Below are 15191 nucleotides of genomic sequence, written 5' to 3'. Positions count from 1 at the left end.
TTTACTACATTAAAAGGGTGTCAAAATGAATTAAAATCTTATTAGTTACAAGCAGCAGATGCCACCTGGCTAATTACATTAATAGATCTGAGCCTATTGGTCTCCTAATTTGAGCATATTGGACTTGTTGGGAACCTTCACTGCATAGAAAAGCAGGTCAGGAATGTATAGCTTATTTAGTCCATCTCTCTGATCTGTGGGAGGAAGGGGAGAAAAAAACAGATCAGGACAGGACCACACATACTGATTATAATAGCAAACACGTGACAAAGACACTCTGCAAAGGTTGTAAATGTAGGCATTGGTTGCAAAGTTACTTTTACATTATTGCTGTAACTTTGAATGATTGCTGCTTGAGGCAGTCACTAAGTGAGATCTACCTGTAATAAAATAAAACCTTTCCTATAGTTCCATAAATATGGAATTGTTAGAGGCTTTCCAAATGATTCTTATCAAATACCCAATAAACTAGCAGCACTGCCTTCAATGCAGTATTGACACAGTTGTACAAATTAGCAACAGGTTGGAAATCTTGACTGCAATGAATTTCTACTATGAGTTTACAACAGATGTGATCAAAACCTAATGATACGTAGATGGAGCTGGACCAACTTAATTCTGAAATCTGCACAAGCCAAAGATAAACAAGGTTACGCTTAATGTCAGCTATTTGGAGTAAAACAATCTGTGAAGCAGCCCTTAAAGCAGTACTTTAAAGGAGAGAATGTTCACGGGGTCAAGATGGCAAGAAGGGGTCAAGACCAATAAGCTGTCAGTGAGGCAGTGAATCTGAAGGAAAAGTAAAATTGAGGTTATAAGAAATCCAATATCTAAAAGATACACTATCACAATATTCACAAACAAGATACAGTTTGTGAGAAGTTGTTCTCAACGCTGTCCAAAGTAAGTGAGCACAGTAAATAAACTGTCAGGCCTCTGTGCAGTGGAAAGCTGAGACTTATTAGACAGTAGCTGCAGAGACTGTTTTCCTTTTGGCACTCACTTTCTGTTAGCTAGCCTTCTAAACCTGCAAAGTTCAGCTCTCTGGTCCTTGCTTTTCATTGAGATCAAGGCCGAGGGCTAAGTGCATATGGAAAAGGGGTCCTGTGAACTTGTTGGATCTGTAAAAATCAGAGAAGTCACTATTTCCAGTGCTACTAGAATCTCGGGCAACAACACTGCTACAGTTTAATGCTTCTATCTTTACTTCCTGTTTCCCTCATCTGAAGACATGCCCCCTGGCAAGTCAATCATAATCAGTTTTGTTGACTGCATTTTCTATTTAATTTAGACTAATGACTATTTTATAGAAGATACCAGCAGCTTACTCCATTATACTTCCACTGCAACTCTTAATAATTAGCTTCATTACGTTAGAAGAGCCTTCAGAATCTTCTTCAAATGTGTCTCTTTGCATGAAATTCTTTCAACTAATGTGCAGGTCGGCATACATTCTCTCTACTATAAGAATCAGTTAGCATTGCATTAGATCCTAAAAGAGAGTAGTGAGTTGGTGGCTGGATATTCAGAATATAAAGACACATTACATAAAAAATCCACCATGCACACATTTTTTGTCAAATTATCAAGTACCATTTGTTGCTAAAATATTGCTTTACGTCATCTAATTGTGGTGAAGAACAAAACCAAAAGTTATATGATGTTTGTAATGAATCCATGAAGAGTTGGCTAAGTAGGCCTCTGCGGGATCCTAAGCCTTTCCCCCACAATTTATATTGCAACCTCCCACACTTCTAGGGACAGCCTGTTCGGTAAACTTCATCAACTACTCATGCCTAGGTGTTAAATTGCTACGAAATAAATGAAGTGATGACCTTCTTCACCTACTTTTCTTCCTTTATGTGGAGTAAGCAAGCAGGAAATCTTGTACTAAGGTTAAACACTTTTCAGAATAAAAGAACTCAAGTCTTTTATAGACAATAAGGTTAAGGGATTAGATAAAAGCTAAAAGAAAAAATAGACAGTGGCAGGGGTAGAGGAAAATAACAATTTTGTGATTGTTTCAGCGGCTCTTCCCCAATCAGATATATACACATAACAAATATAAGGACAATAATAACTAAGCATTTTTAATCAGCTCTGAAAAGAAAAGACACTAATTCTCCCTTAATTAATATAATAAAAGTATTAGAATTGAGTAGTGCAATGATATGTTAAATACTATCGAAAAAGCATTTACATAACTAAGCCTGTAATCCCACATATATATATAACATTCTTTTATAACTAATGGAATAGATAAAAACAATTTGGGTTGCGTGATATTTCTTACTGACCATTTTGATAATATGCTGCTGCAAAGTGTAATAAAACAAATATAGTAGATATGATTCTATTGCTACAACTCTTGTTGAAAGAGTTTCTTTCTTTTGTAGAATCTCAATACCACAGGTTTAAAGTGGTTGGTACAAGAGAATGAATCACAACCCTCATTGCCTACAACTAGAACACGCAGAAAGCTGTACTGTGGTTATGAGCATCAGGTTTTGTCCAAGATTGAACAAGAGGAAGAAGAATCTTTATTTGTTGCTCTACAGTGGCCCAAACCTCCTGAGAACAAAGTCCCCTTTGTAAGGAGTACTGACCCTTTACATAGCAACTTTATGATACTAAATAATCATGCAAATTTCAATGTTGGTGATCAGCTGGAGGTGCTTGTCCATATGAAGGATTATGAAGGAAACTCAAAGCAATATGGTGGCGACTACCTTCAGTCAAGAATTCATTCTGCAGATCTGAGAGCAGGAGCCATTGGAAGAACTGTAGATTATCAGAATGGATCATACAGAATTGTTTTCACTTTACTTTGGCCAGGGGAGGTCACAGTATCTGTGTCCTTGGTTCATCCTAGTGAAGGAATCCAACTCCTTCAACGTTTACAGGAAGAAAACCCAGACAGGGCCTATTTTAAAAGCTTATTCAAATCAGGAAGGATTTCAGAAGTTACTATATGCAATGTGTGTTTGCCTGGAGACATGCCAGTCTGTAACTTTACAGATAGCTATACTGGAGAACCATGGTTTTGTTATAAGCCAAGAAGACTCTCCTGTGCTACTAGAATCAACCATTTTAAAGGGGGATATAAAAAAGGCCTTTTAACTTCAGAAGAGAGTAACTTTTTTCAAAGGTACTTGCTTTCTTAGACTGTATGTTTAATGTTTGTTTTGTATAGATTAATGTTATTTTGGCTCTTTTCTTTTTAAAATGTGGGATGGTGAAAAACTCTTCTTGAATGCATTTTACTAGGCTGAAATTGACCTTTTAAATAAATGCCAAACAAACAAAACATCTATATAGTTCTGCTATAATCTTTTTAATTTGCTGAATAGTATAAGAGTGGGCATTTTAGTGCCACATTTATGGCTCATAATTTTCATCAACTATATTAACTTAGGGCTTGGTAGCAATAAAACCTGGCTCTTCAGATAATATTCAGGAACTTCTTTATAATAGGAACTTCACAGACACAACCCAGTTAAATAAAATGTTTTATTGTAAATAATAAGTTGGATATGCTCAAACGATGACTACCATACTGCAAAACACAGAGATATGCCCCATATCTGTACACTAGGGTTTAAATATTAAACCTTTTCCTTTTATTTTTTAATTCAGAAGACTTTGGACCTTTCATTTCTCATCCCTGACAGTCAGAAACATCTGCTTAATATTTAACTAATAGTACTGTTGGGCCTAAGCACCTCTGGTTTTCATTTTGCATGTTCAGTCTTTTTATTTTGTGTTACTAGGAAATTATTGGGTTTTCTCCCCAAATTGGTTAAAATGATCTATTTCTAAAAATCCAAATATTTTTGTATTTGAAACTAACTCTAACCACTATCCCTAGTTTTAAATAAATCTACCCAAGATGCTTTGTAGATACATATTTTCCTGCAGACATTTCTTTTTAATACAGTAGTGGCCAAAATTGTGGAAACCTTTTGGGAAAAGTATATTTTTCAGGTTTGATGGCTAATACCACCACTTTTTTTGGAGTAGTACCATAAAATTATATATCAATGGAAAGTTAATTTAATCAAGAATTTAATGCAACATAGTTTGTTCAATTATCTGTACTGTATTCTATGAAAAGTTATAGCCAAATAACCAGAAAAAGGAAGCACAACTTGCTTAGGTTGATATCAGGTAGCTTTCCTTCATCTGATTGAGCATGAGTGTTTAGAGAGCCAATCAGGTGTCATCTTATTTTGCAATGAGCCAATCATCACAGTAGGATTCAGTTATTGATGTCATGTATTGAAGCTGAGAGGAAGACATTTGTCAGTGTGTTATGTGATCGCTATCAAGTTGGTTGGGGTTTTTTTTTTCTTTCATTTAGTGAGCTTGTAAAACGTAATAAAATTAAAGTAATGGTGCAAAGAGTTGACTGGTTGCCCAGAAAGCGATGTAAAATAGTATTATTAAGAAAGATTGGTGGAAACTTAACCAAAAGTGGCATTTCTACTGTACACTTTTCCCAAAAGGTTTCCACAATTTTGGGCACTACTGTAATAATAACAAACATTTTTGCTCCTTTCAGGAATTTGTATTTTTAAATGTATCTTTCATGACTTTTTTGGCATTTTTTTTTTTTTTTGCTGTAAAAAGAAGCATTACCATGTTTCTCCAAAAATAAGACCTGGTCTTATTTTTTTTTATTTTTTGCCTCCAAAAGAGGCACCAGATCTTATTTTCGGAAGATGTCGTGCTCGTCAATCCGGAGCTTGGTTCTTTCCTGAAGGCCTCTGACAGTGAAATGGAGGCCAGGGGTGCTGTGTGCGTCAATCCGTAGTTCCATTCTCAGCTGCAGAGGCGTTTGCTGAAGGCCTCTGACCGTGAAATGGAGGCTAGGGACGATGTGCATGAGCGGTAGCAAGTGGCTGTAGAAGAAGTGGGCTGGCAAGGCAGGTATCAGCATGGGAGGCTCGGCTGCAACAGTAAACGGGGTGCAGGGTGCATGGGGTAGCTCCATCCCCCCACCCCACCCATAGCTTGATTTTTAGGCATGCGCCTCACCTATTTTGGGGATAGGGCTTATATTCGGGGAAACACAATATTAGTTGATGTTGTTGATGAGCCTTACAGTAATGTGAACAATAAATCATACTGGTAATATATTTAGCAAGGAAAAATACAGTGGAATGTAATTAAGTTAGATAAGTCCTCCTTTAATTCAATTTGCTTTGATATGATTTGTATTTTTCAACATGAACTTTGAATATGGAGTTTTCCAGTTATGATTAGTAAAGGCATTTCATGTAACTATTGCTGTCATCCAGGAAGAACTCTCTGTAGTCCTATTCATATTGAGAAGACTTAACCATCTCAGTGACAGAATGGTGTTCAAGTTAAAATGCAATCTGTTTTTAAATATGTAGTGGTAAACAAATGTGACTTTTTGTATTCATATTTTTTAAAAATATATATTTTCCCCTTAATTTAGTGGTGTAAATATAAAAATGCCAATACCTTCCGTCGGGCCTGATACCGTGATTGTAAGACCTTTGGGGCATGCAGGTAAAGTAAATGTTTGAAAGTTTTGTTTTATACTATTTCAACTTGTTCTTATGAACTGCAACCATCAACAGTGTTTCAGTATCGTATGAGAAACTGCTGAAGAGTTATGGAAAAGTTCTATTATTGTATTTAAATTATTTAAAAATATTACTTAATCATTATGTATTTAAGGAGGAGAAATTCTTCATGTTTTCTATCTTGCTTATTCTACTAAAGCCACAATCCTGTTGAAAAGGACAATTGGCAGGTCCTGGCCAATGTATGGCTATCCAATGTATGTGGATTTGCTCATGGACAATTAAAATTTATTTTTTCCTTCACAGCAGTCATATAGCAGTTGTGTGAACCCAGGGGAAGATTCCAACAGTGCTAACTATGCACCCTTGTGTTGGATATTATATCTGAATCATATTTATCCCTTTGAATTCAGGACCTTCCCATTAATGTGATAGTGTAGGGTACTATTATAATGCTTTTACTACAAATGGTTGAGAATGTAGTATATTTATAGATAAAATTGTTTGAATGTTAGAAGAGGCCCAGAATTGTTTTATTATGAATAGGCAGCAAAATAAATAAGTAAATAAATATGGATAAGATTTCAAAAAGTGCATTTTTAAAAATTGTGTTATACCATCTTTAAACATACCAAAGATGGCCAACTGAAAATAATTGAATTGTAATTAGCAATTAGATTAAACGTAAATAATGTTGCATTTATCATGTGTTGGGGTTTTGTTTGTTTTTTGCTAAAAGTCAGAGACTCATATTTTAGGTAGTGTATATTTTATGACTTACATTTATGAAGGAAAACATAAATTCATCTGGCATGTTGCTTTGAAAATGTATATTTAAAATATGTGTCTGTCAACTGGCTATCTGGCTTGCTTGCTTATTTATTTGTTTGTTTGTTGCAATCACAAGACTCACTGGAATTTTCCATATAGATCAACATGTATAATTTTAATGCATGCCTCTTTATTTCTATTCATTAATTCAAAATTTTCTCTTTCAGAAATGGACAGTCTAGAAAGATCTCACAGCTCTGATGTATTTCCTTCTGGTTATTATTATCAAGATGAATGGCAACAAAGGACTCAGTTGATTCGACATTTTAATAAGTCATCAGATATTACTGAATGTTTACAGGGAAAATTTATTTACTTGTTTGGAGACTCTACAATCAGACAGTGGTTTGAATATCTGACAGCATTTGTTCCAGGTATATTCAAATTGATTCCCTCTAAAAGAAATTCTCCCATAAATAATGTTGTTATAAGTGGTTTGGGAGTGGGTAACAGAAATGGGTATACAAAATATTCAATATAAACCTGAGACACTTTTATTAGGAATTCTTGAAAATAATGTTAGCAAAGAGGATATGTTTTTATTTACTCATGTGGTTACAGCGGCAAGAATTATATTCGCTCAAAATTGGAAAGCTATGGTGATACCTAGTAAGGAAAGCGTAATTCATAAAATTATGCATTGCGCAGAATTAGATAGGTTAACTAGAAGACTTAAAAATCAGGATGAAACGTTTTTTTACCAAATTTGGAACAAATTTTACAGATGGTGGGGGGAAAAGCAGGGAAGTTATTGTACTGAGATAATTCAAGATTGTGATTAGAGTGATGTTATTGTATAGGTTTTTCTCATTAGTAATTTATGGTAATAGTGAAATGAGATATATGTCAAATCTGTGTTACCATGTTCAATGTTTTTAATTTTTTGCTTTTCAATAAAATTTTTAAATATTTAAAAAAATAATAATAATAATGTTGTTATAAGAGCACAGTATTTTACCAGTGTTTATCATTTTGTTACCAATTTTGTTTGGTTGATATGCATGTTATTTTTTTTAATTTTGAGAGAAAAATTGAAATGAAATCCCAAACTTGATTTTTTCCAATATTTTTTTCACTATAAGAATATCCCATTATTAGACTATCTGGCACTACCAAGGGAAGTTAGTGATAATAGGAAACCTAAGTCTAAAGCTTTTATACCAAAACGTGGCCTTTTGCTTAATTTCAGAACCCCCTGACAAGAAATTAAAGTCTTGTCAAGAGAGCCCTGCCGTTTTGGGGCAGTTTGCTATGTGTGTGGAGCTGGGTAAGAAAGAAGGAAGTTGTAGTTGTGGCCCATCAACCTTTGACCGCTATCATTTAGCACGCAATCCCAAAAGTCTCACCCATGAGAAGAAAAGCTATCCCACATGCTCCAATGAAGAGAGCAGCTGTTCCACTGAATAAAAATGAAGGGGTCTCCAGTGAAGCTGACAGCAGATATAATAGGTGGATTTACAGTTCTTTGTAAAGAGTCTACTACATCCCAGCTGCCAAAATCCGGATGACTATTAAATGGCTGCAGGAAATAGGACAGTAGACCTTCGAAGGAAATTCTGCTGGCTGACTTCTCTATAGTAGAGCAGAACTGACAGCGAAGGGTAGACCGCTACACTACTGTTCATAAAAAAAATGCAGTGCATTTGAAGCAAAGAGGGGCTCAAGGAGAACTCCTTGAATTTGACAAGGGATATAAAGAATGGGCCAGTTCAGATGATTAAGACATTAAAGTTTTTTCTTCCAAAGGAGTATAGTTATTTTGGGGATTATATATTGTTATATTTTTTTCATTTCTTTGAAATGGTTAGTTGAATTTGCAAGGTTAAGCCTAGCATTTATTTGTTCTTTGGATGATTTTTCAGAAGGCATAATCCTAAGACTAAATCAGTTTTGTCTTACTAATACTTCTAGGTAGTGATAGAGTTATGGCATACAATGATATAGTAATTCTTTTTTTTTAAACAGATCTTGTGGAAATAAACCTGGGAAGTCCTAAGAAAGTTGGTCCTCTCATGGCTGTGGACTTAAGGCATAACATCTTACTAAATTTTCGTTGCCATGGCCCTCCCATTCGTTTTTTCACAGTTTTTAGCAGTGAGCTGCATTATATTGCCAATGAATTGAATCGTATTGTTGGTGGGAAGAACACTGTGATAGCCATAACTATTTGGTCTCACCTTAGCACTTTTCCTATAGAAGTGTACATCAGGAGATTGAGAAATATTCGCAGGGCAGTTGTTCGGCTATTGGATAGGAGCCCAAAAACTTATATAATTATCAAAACTGCCAATGTTCAAGAACTTGACCCAGAAGTTAGCCTTTTCAACAGTGACTGGTATTCCTATCAGCTTGACACAATAATGAGGAAGATGTTCTCAGGAATTGGGGTGTACTTTGTGGATGCTTGGGAGATGTCACTGGCTCACCATTTGCCACATAAATTACATCCACAAGATGTTATTGTCAAAAATCAGTTAGATGCTTTCTTGTCTTTTATATGCCCACTGGAAACACATTACAGTTTCTTAACTGGTATACATAATCAAATATGGTCTATATTGGTATAATTCAGCATTCTGCACTTGTAAATGAAACATTGCTGATTTATTGTCATAATTTGCATCTCATCTAATCAACTTGCACAATAGCATGCACATTTATATTTTTTGGTGGCAGGGATATTTCTGTATGTGTATTACGTTTCCACACACACACACAACCCTACCTTTTTATAATGCATGTATTTGTGTATTCAGTTTCTACGCCTCACTTATACAAAGTATTTTTTTTTTTACTAGGGCTAAGCACACCTCAGATATTATTGAGAAAAAGTGCTTTGGAACTTAGGTGAACACAGACCCTCTTCTGTGTTCATTAAAACAGCCATGTCTGCCATGCCAGAAAAATAGTGTTAATTAATCACCTCAAGAATAAAAGGGAACTTTCTGTTTTTCGTATAGGCCTCAGTTTCTTGTCTGATTACTAAAGAGGTAGAGCTAGAACAAAAACAAAAAATAACGGGCATTCTCTTAAAGGTTTTGGAAGAATTTTGGTAAGGACCAGATGCAATAAAGGCAGACATTAAAGTTATTTTTTCATCACTGTTGTAACTGTGAATAGTCTCTATGCAAGACAATCACTAAAGGAGGACTACCTGTATTAAAATCACAACAAAAAATTGTGACAAACAATAATGGCATCCAAAGATTAAGAAACACTGCAATATTTGTCCAATACTTTTACCTTTAAAGTTAACTTTAATCCTTTGCATAAGCTGTTTACATGCTTCTTTCTTTGAGGGTGGGACTTATTGGCCATTGTTTCTGTGTAAGATTTCATAAGTAGGAACCTTATCAGCCAAAAAGGAGCAATCATATTTGACCCATGCTATATTGTATTGTTCTTGATCCTAATTTTCATACCAAAAAATAAATAATGCTCTCAAAAATATGGGAATTAATTTTTGTTCCTCATTTTAAATACTCTAAAAATTCCAGATATCCAATTCGTGATTGTTTATTTTCAAGTCAGAGGAGTGCTAAAGATCCTCATAAATCAGACTAAAGCTTTCATATTGCAATGTGAAGGGCAGTCCTCAATTTACAACCATTCATTTAGTGAACGTTTGAAGTTACAGTGGCACTGAAAAAAGTGACTTGTGATCATTTTTCACACTTAACGACCGTTGCAGCATCCCCATGGTCATGTGATCAAAATTCAGAGGCTAGGCAACTGGCTCATATTTATGACTCTTGCAGTGTCCGGGAGTCATGTAATCATCTTTTGTGATCTTCTGACAGGTAAAGTCAATACTGAAGCCAAATTCACTTTACAACTGTGTTGCTACCTTAACAACTGCAGTGATTCACTTAAATTCACTTAAATCTAAAATGGGGCAAAACTCACTTAATAACTGTCTCGCTTAACAAGGGAAATTTTGGGCTTACTTGTGGTTGTAAATTGAGGACTACTTGTACAAGAACTTAACTTCCATGTTTCAATCTGTCACATCCCAAGCAATGACCTCTTGCTTTCCTGCCTTGTTTCACCATCTAATGGTTCATTTCTCTTGAACTGTCACATGGGAATCAATTTTAACTTTATTATGATATTAAAGCTGGAAACAATTTCCTCAACTTCTTCAAAAGACAGATACTCCAAGGCATAATATCTTTATAAGAAGGAGTTCACCTGACATGGGATTATTTTTCAGATTTCCATACAGGATATATTTCATCATTTTAATCATGTAGCATATTAAGAATGAGATAAATTATATTGCTGAGAAAGGATATTTTCTCCTGTCTTGCGAAAGCTATTTTGTTGCTTGCCCTTCATCCTCTTAAGTAAAAGGCATTTTTCATAATAATACTTGAAATTCTGCTTTATCTGCAGTGTTGGCAGATTATAATAATTCAAAGGCATTTCTCGTACATCAGGTAAGAAACACTCTTCCCCATCTCTCCCACAGGTAACTAGACCAGGTTTGAAGGTGATGGTCCTTCCTATTTTGGTGGCCATGTATGTCTGCATGAAAAATACTCATGTTAAAAATAATGGAGGTGGCTTTTAAGTGAGATTGTAGGCTTCCTCATCTGTTGCTACTTTGCAAAATAGAGACCTCAGTATCAAACTTGAGAATTAAAGGTTTCTAAGCTTGTTGTGTTGCATGATAACAGTTTTAAAAATACATTTCTCAGTGGTGAATATCTGCAATGTTTTATAGATATATGGAAACATTTAATATTTTTCCAGTAATAAAAAAAATTTAACTGAGTTTCTAACCATTGTGATTATTGCTATTAACATGCAGAAGTCTACTTAAATTTCCTGTAAACAATGGATTTTATGAGCCAACACTTGGCTATCTGATGACCTTACAGCAGTCATTAATGGCACATTTGTGTAAAACATTTTATCAATCAAAAATGTATATTATGTTTAATTTATTAAATAAATATTTCATTTTTACTTTACCCTGTCCCATGCTTTCTTCTCTTATTGCCATAGACTGCACTGAGATAGCATAGGACACAAATGACAATTGGCCAACGATCACTTTGTCATCTATATAACTGAGCAGGCCAATGAAATGGCATATTCTGCACTGTCTGATATTGTACTCATGAAATTATATTACTTTTAATAGTGGATGATATTTTTATCAATTGTCTCTTCAGAGCCACACAAATACACACAAATTGGTGTTTTCTCATCAAAACCAATGTACAGGTAATTCCCGAGTTACGAGTGTTCAAAGTTACATCATGAGCGCCCCCTAGTGCTTACGAGCAAGTCTGAAATTACAAATATTACAGCATCATAGCAGTCTTTTGCCCTTACGAGCGACTGCAGTGGTTCTGCAACATTCACCCTGGAATATGCCTCTGGAGCCTGGATCGGGCCACGGGGGGCATGCACAGAAGCGTTCCCCGGTCTCAGATCTGGGTGGCAGCAGCCTGGAAAAGGCCTCTGGAGCCCAAATTGGGCCGGGGGGGCGCAGAAACATTTCCTGTTCTTAGATCCGGGTGGCAGCAGCCTGGAAAATGCCTCCGGATCGGGCTATGGGGGGGCATGGAAGTGTTCCCTGGCCTCAGATCCGGGTGGCAGCGGCCTAGGAAAGGCCTCCGCAGCTCAGATCAGGCCATGTGGGGAAGTGTTCCCTGGCCTCAGATCCGGGCGGCAGCAGGAGATGGATCTTTTCCAGGTGAGTCTGGCCCGGCAGGAAGGGAGGGGGAAGCATGAGGTATCTTAGTGGGCCGGGGAGGCCTTGGGGATCTGTTCCATCACTAACCCTCCATGGCCTTCCCCACCCTGAGATACCTCATGTTCATTTAATGTGCTGTGCTTTCCTCATGGCCACGTGCATGGAACAGCTTTTGGTTATGGGTTACATAATACTGTTCTGCTGCTATTGCCCTAAGAAAAAATATTTTGGCCACAATTCTCTTTAATAATTTGTGAGAAAGATCAGGATTCCAGAGACTGAGCAGCTTCCCCATAAATTGGAAAACATCAATATGACAGAGGAGGAGGAGGAATAAGAAAAGGGAACCCTAGTTTATAGTGTCAACTAGCCCTACCTTTTTTGGGCTTGTCAGAGGCCAGCAGTCTCATTTTTTGCAGAGATGAAAATGAAAGTATCAATCGTATAACTTAAAACCCAATTGTATTAAAAATAAGGAAAACCAAAATGTTGACTTTGCATGGACAAATGCCCAAACAATCATAATTCTATGGACTGATAAAAATACAGTGTCTAAAACAAGTTTCCCATAAAATAATGCGAGGGGATCAATTGGATATGATCTGAGGTTCAAATAACTTACTGTAGATGCTATAAAACGATGGCGAACCTATGGCACAGGTGCCAGAGGTGGCACTCGGAGCCCTCTCTGTGAGCATACATGCTGTCGCCCCAATATGCCTCCCCCCGCAGCCCCCTCCTGCCTCCCCCCGCAGCCCCCTCCTCAGCAGCCCCCCCCCAGAGAGACCCCCGGGTGCGGCCCGGCCAGAGCAGCGCAGCCAAACACATGGCAGCTGGGCAACAGATGATGCTGCGGGGCGCGGGTGGAGGGCGTGGCCACCATGGCACTGCAGGGCCACTGGGGCGATCTGCGGCGGGTCATGGATGGCCCTGAGAGTGGGCAGGGTGAGGGTGGAGCAGGGCAGGGGTGGGCGGGCGGGGCGGGAGCAGCCTGGGGGCAGGGCGGTTTTTGGGCACTCGGTCTCTAAAAGGTTCGCCATCACTGCTATAAAACAAGAATTGAGTTTGTACAAAAGCAATAAAGCTCAAATACAAAGATCGGAGACAAATTCATTGCACAATTAACAGATAATTTCCAAATATCAGAATCCATAAAGGAGGCTTACAAACCTAAAATCCTGATTTAAGATCCTGACCTTGAACTTTTACTTTATCTCCAAGAGCAGAAATTTTGCAATCACCCCAGTTTTTTCTCCATCTAGCTGTTCTTTACTAATACGTGACTCACACAAATTACAACCTTCTGAAATTTTAAGAGCACTTCCCCTTAGCTCCTTTTGACATCTGGCTTGTGATTGACACCTCTCACTTCCAGCCTAGAGGCACTTTACTCTTCCAATGAGCCTAAAACAGAGATTCTCTAATTCTTTCCCAACTAAATCAGGCCTTCTTCTGTACTTGAAGATTTTCTTGGCTATGAGCTACATCCTCTTTACGTTCAAGTTTGAAAGAAGTTCATCTTCACTTCTGTTCCTGCTAAAGCATTGCTTAACTCTTTGATTTTGAAAGGTGATGTGGCTATTTCCAGTTTCCCTCTTGCTTATATCTTTTCAGCAATTTCTGTTTTCTCTTTTCCAAGTGTTATCCTCCCAACTATTATTACATATGGTTTTAAAAATGACTGATAGAGAGGTCCATTGTTAAAATGACATATACAGTAAATATGTCAAAATATGTATAAATACACATATTCAAAATTCAGCTACTGTGTAAATATTAAGTAAACATATTTGGAAACTTCACTTTCCCTTTGATTTCCAAGATACAGGTCGTTAGTATCCCAAACATTAAGTTATTTTTAAGTTTAACCCAGTTGCTGGAGGTGTTTTCCAGTAAAGATTCATCATAAACTGAAGAGCAAATTAAATACTTTGTCATTTTGTAATCAAGGGTTTGGCCCTGCAAACCTGATCACCTAATCTCATCCTGTGTAACACATGAGCATTTGAACAATCATAATTATTTCAAGTGGCATTTATCATATTTCATCATCCTTGTGCTCTATTTTGCTCATGCTTTAGTTCCCAACAGGGCTTTTTTTCTCATAGAACGCCTAGAACGGAGTTCCAGCACCTTTTTTGGATGGAATCTTGTAGGGTAGGCAAGGCGGGTTGTATGATATGTGTGAGTTCCGACACCTTTTTTTTTTTTTTTGAAAAAAAGCACTGGTTCCCAACAAAAATATCATTATCACACCCCATTATAGGGGTATGTCAACTTTTTTCAGTCAGGTCCAGTCAGTCAAAGTGAAATTTTTATAGTCATACCATTGCTTATATGCCATCAAGTTGCTTTTGAGTCCTAATGACCACAAATATAGATGTTCTCCAAGATCTATCCCTAACTTATTCTTTCAAGTCTCCCAACAATATACTCATTTGCCACTGAAATCGAACCCATCCAATTTGCTGCTAGTTATCCTCCTCTTATTCATTTTCTTCCCGCCTTTCCCAGAATTGGAGCCTTTTCCAGAGAGCTGGGTCTCTGCATAATGCGTCTGAAGTAGGATAATTTGACCCTAATTATTTGCCCTTCAAATGAAAACTCTGGTTGATTTGTTTGATGATCCATTGATTTGCTTTTTTGGTTGTCCATGGTGTTAGCAGTGTTCCAATATCTTAGGGGCTGCCACAAAGAAGAGGGAGTCAGGCTATTCTCCAAAGCGCCTGAAGGCAGGACAAGAAGCAACGGGTGGAAACTAACCAAAGAGAGAAGCAACCTAGAACTAAGGAGAAACTTCCTGAGAGTTAGAACAATTAACCAGTGGAACAACCTGCCTCCAGAAGCGGTGAATGCGCCAACACTGGAAGTTTTTAAGAAGAAACTGGACAGCCATTTGTCCGAAATGGTATAGGGTTTCCTGCCTGAGCAGGAGGTTGGACTAGATGACCTCCGAGGTCCCTTCCAACTTTATCATTATTATTATTATTATTAACATAGGCATCAATATCTTTCTGTCTTGCTTCTTTAAACTCCAGTATTTGCTTCTGTAGAGAAAAGCGATGCTTGTTAAAAAAGTGATTTTAATTTTTAAAAAA

At 37.0% G+C, this 15191-nt stretch overlaps 1 protein-coding gene across 1 annotated transcript in view; it reads left to right on the top strand.

Annotated features, from left to right (window-relative positions):
• NXPE3 (neurexophilin and PC-esterase domain family member 3) overlaps positions 1-9987 on the top strand; it is a 17391-nt gene extending 7404 nt beyond the window's left edge. Inside the window, exons 3-6 of the mRNA XM_015813199.1 lie at positions 2397-3148; positions 5465-5538; positions 6554-6760; positions 8352-9987. Coding sequence (XP_015668685.1) covers positions 2397-3148; positions 5465-5538; positions 6554-6760; positions 8352-8953 — 1635 coding nt within the window. The 3' untranslated portion in view covers positions 8954-9987. The remainder of the gene's footprint in view (positions 1-2396; positions 3149-5464; positions 5539-6553; positions 6761-8351) is intronic.
• Positions 9988-15191: the final 5204 nt, after the last annotated feature.

The sequence above is a fragment of the Protobothrops mucrosquamatus genome, unplaced genomic scaffold (genome assembly GCF_001527695.2).
Source record: "Protobothrops mucrosquamatus isolate PMUCROS unplaced genomic scaffold, P.Mucros_1.0 scaffold_68, whole genome shotgun sequence".
Classification (NCBI taxonomy): domain Eukaryota; kingdom Metazoa; phylum Chordata; class Lepidosauria; order Squamata; family Viperidae; genus Protobothrops; species Protobothrops mucrosquamatus.
Note: the sequence above shows the minus strand (reverse complement) of the source record. Positions and strands in the feature narration are given on the sequence as shown.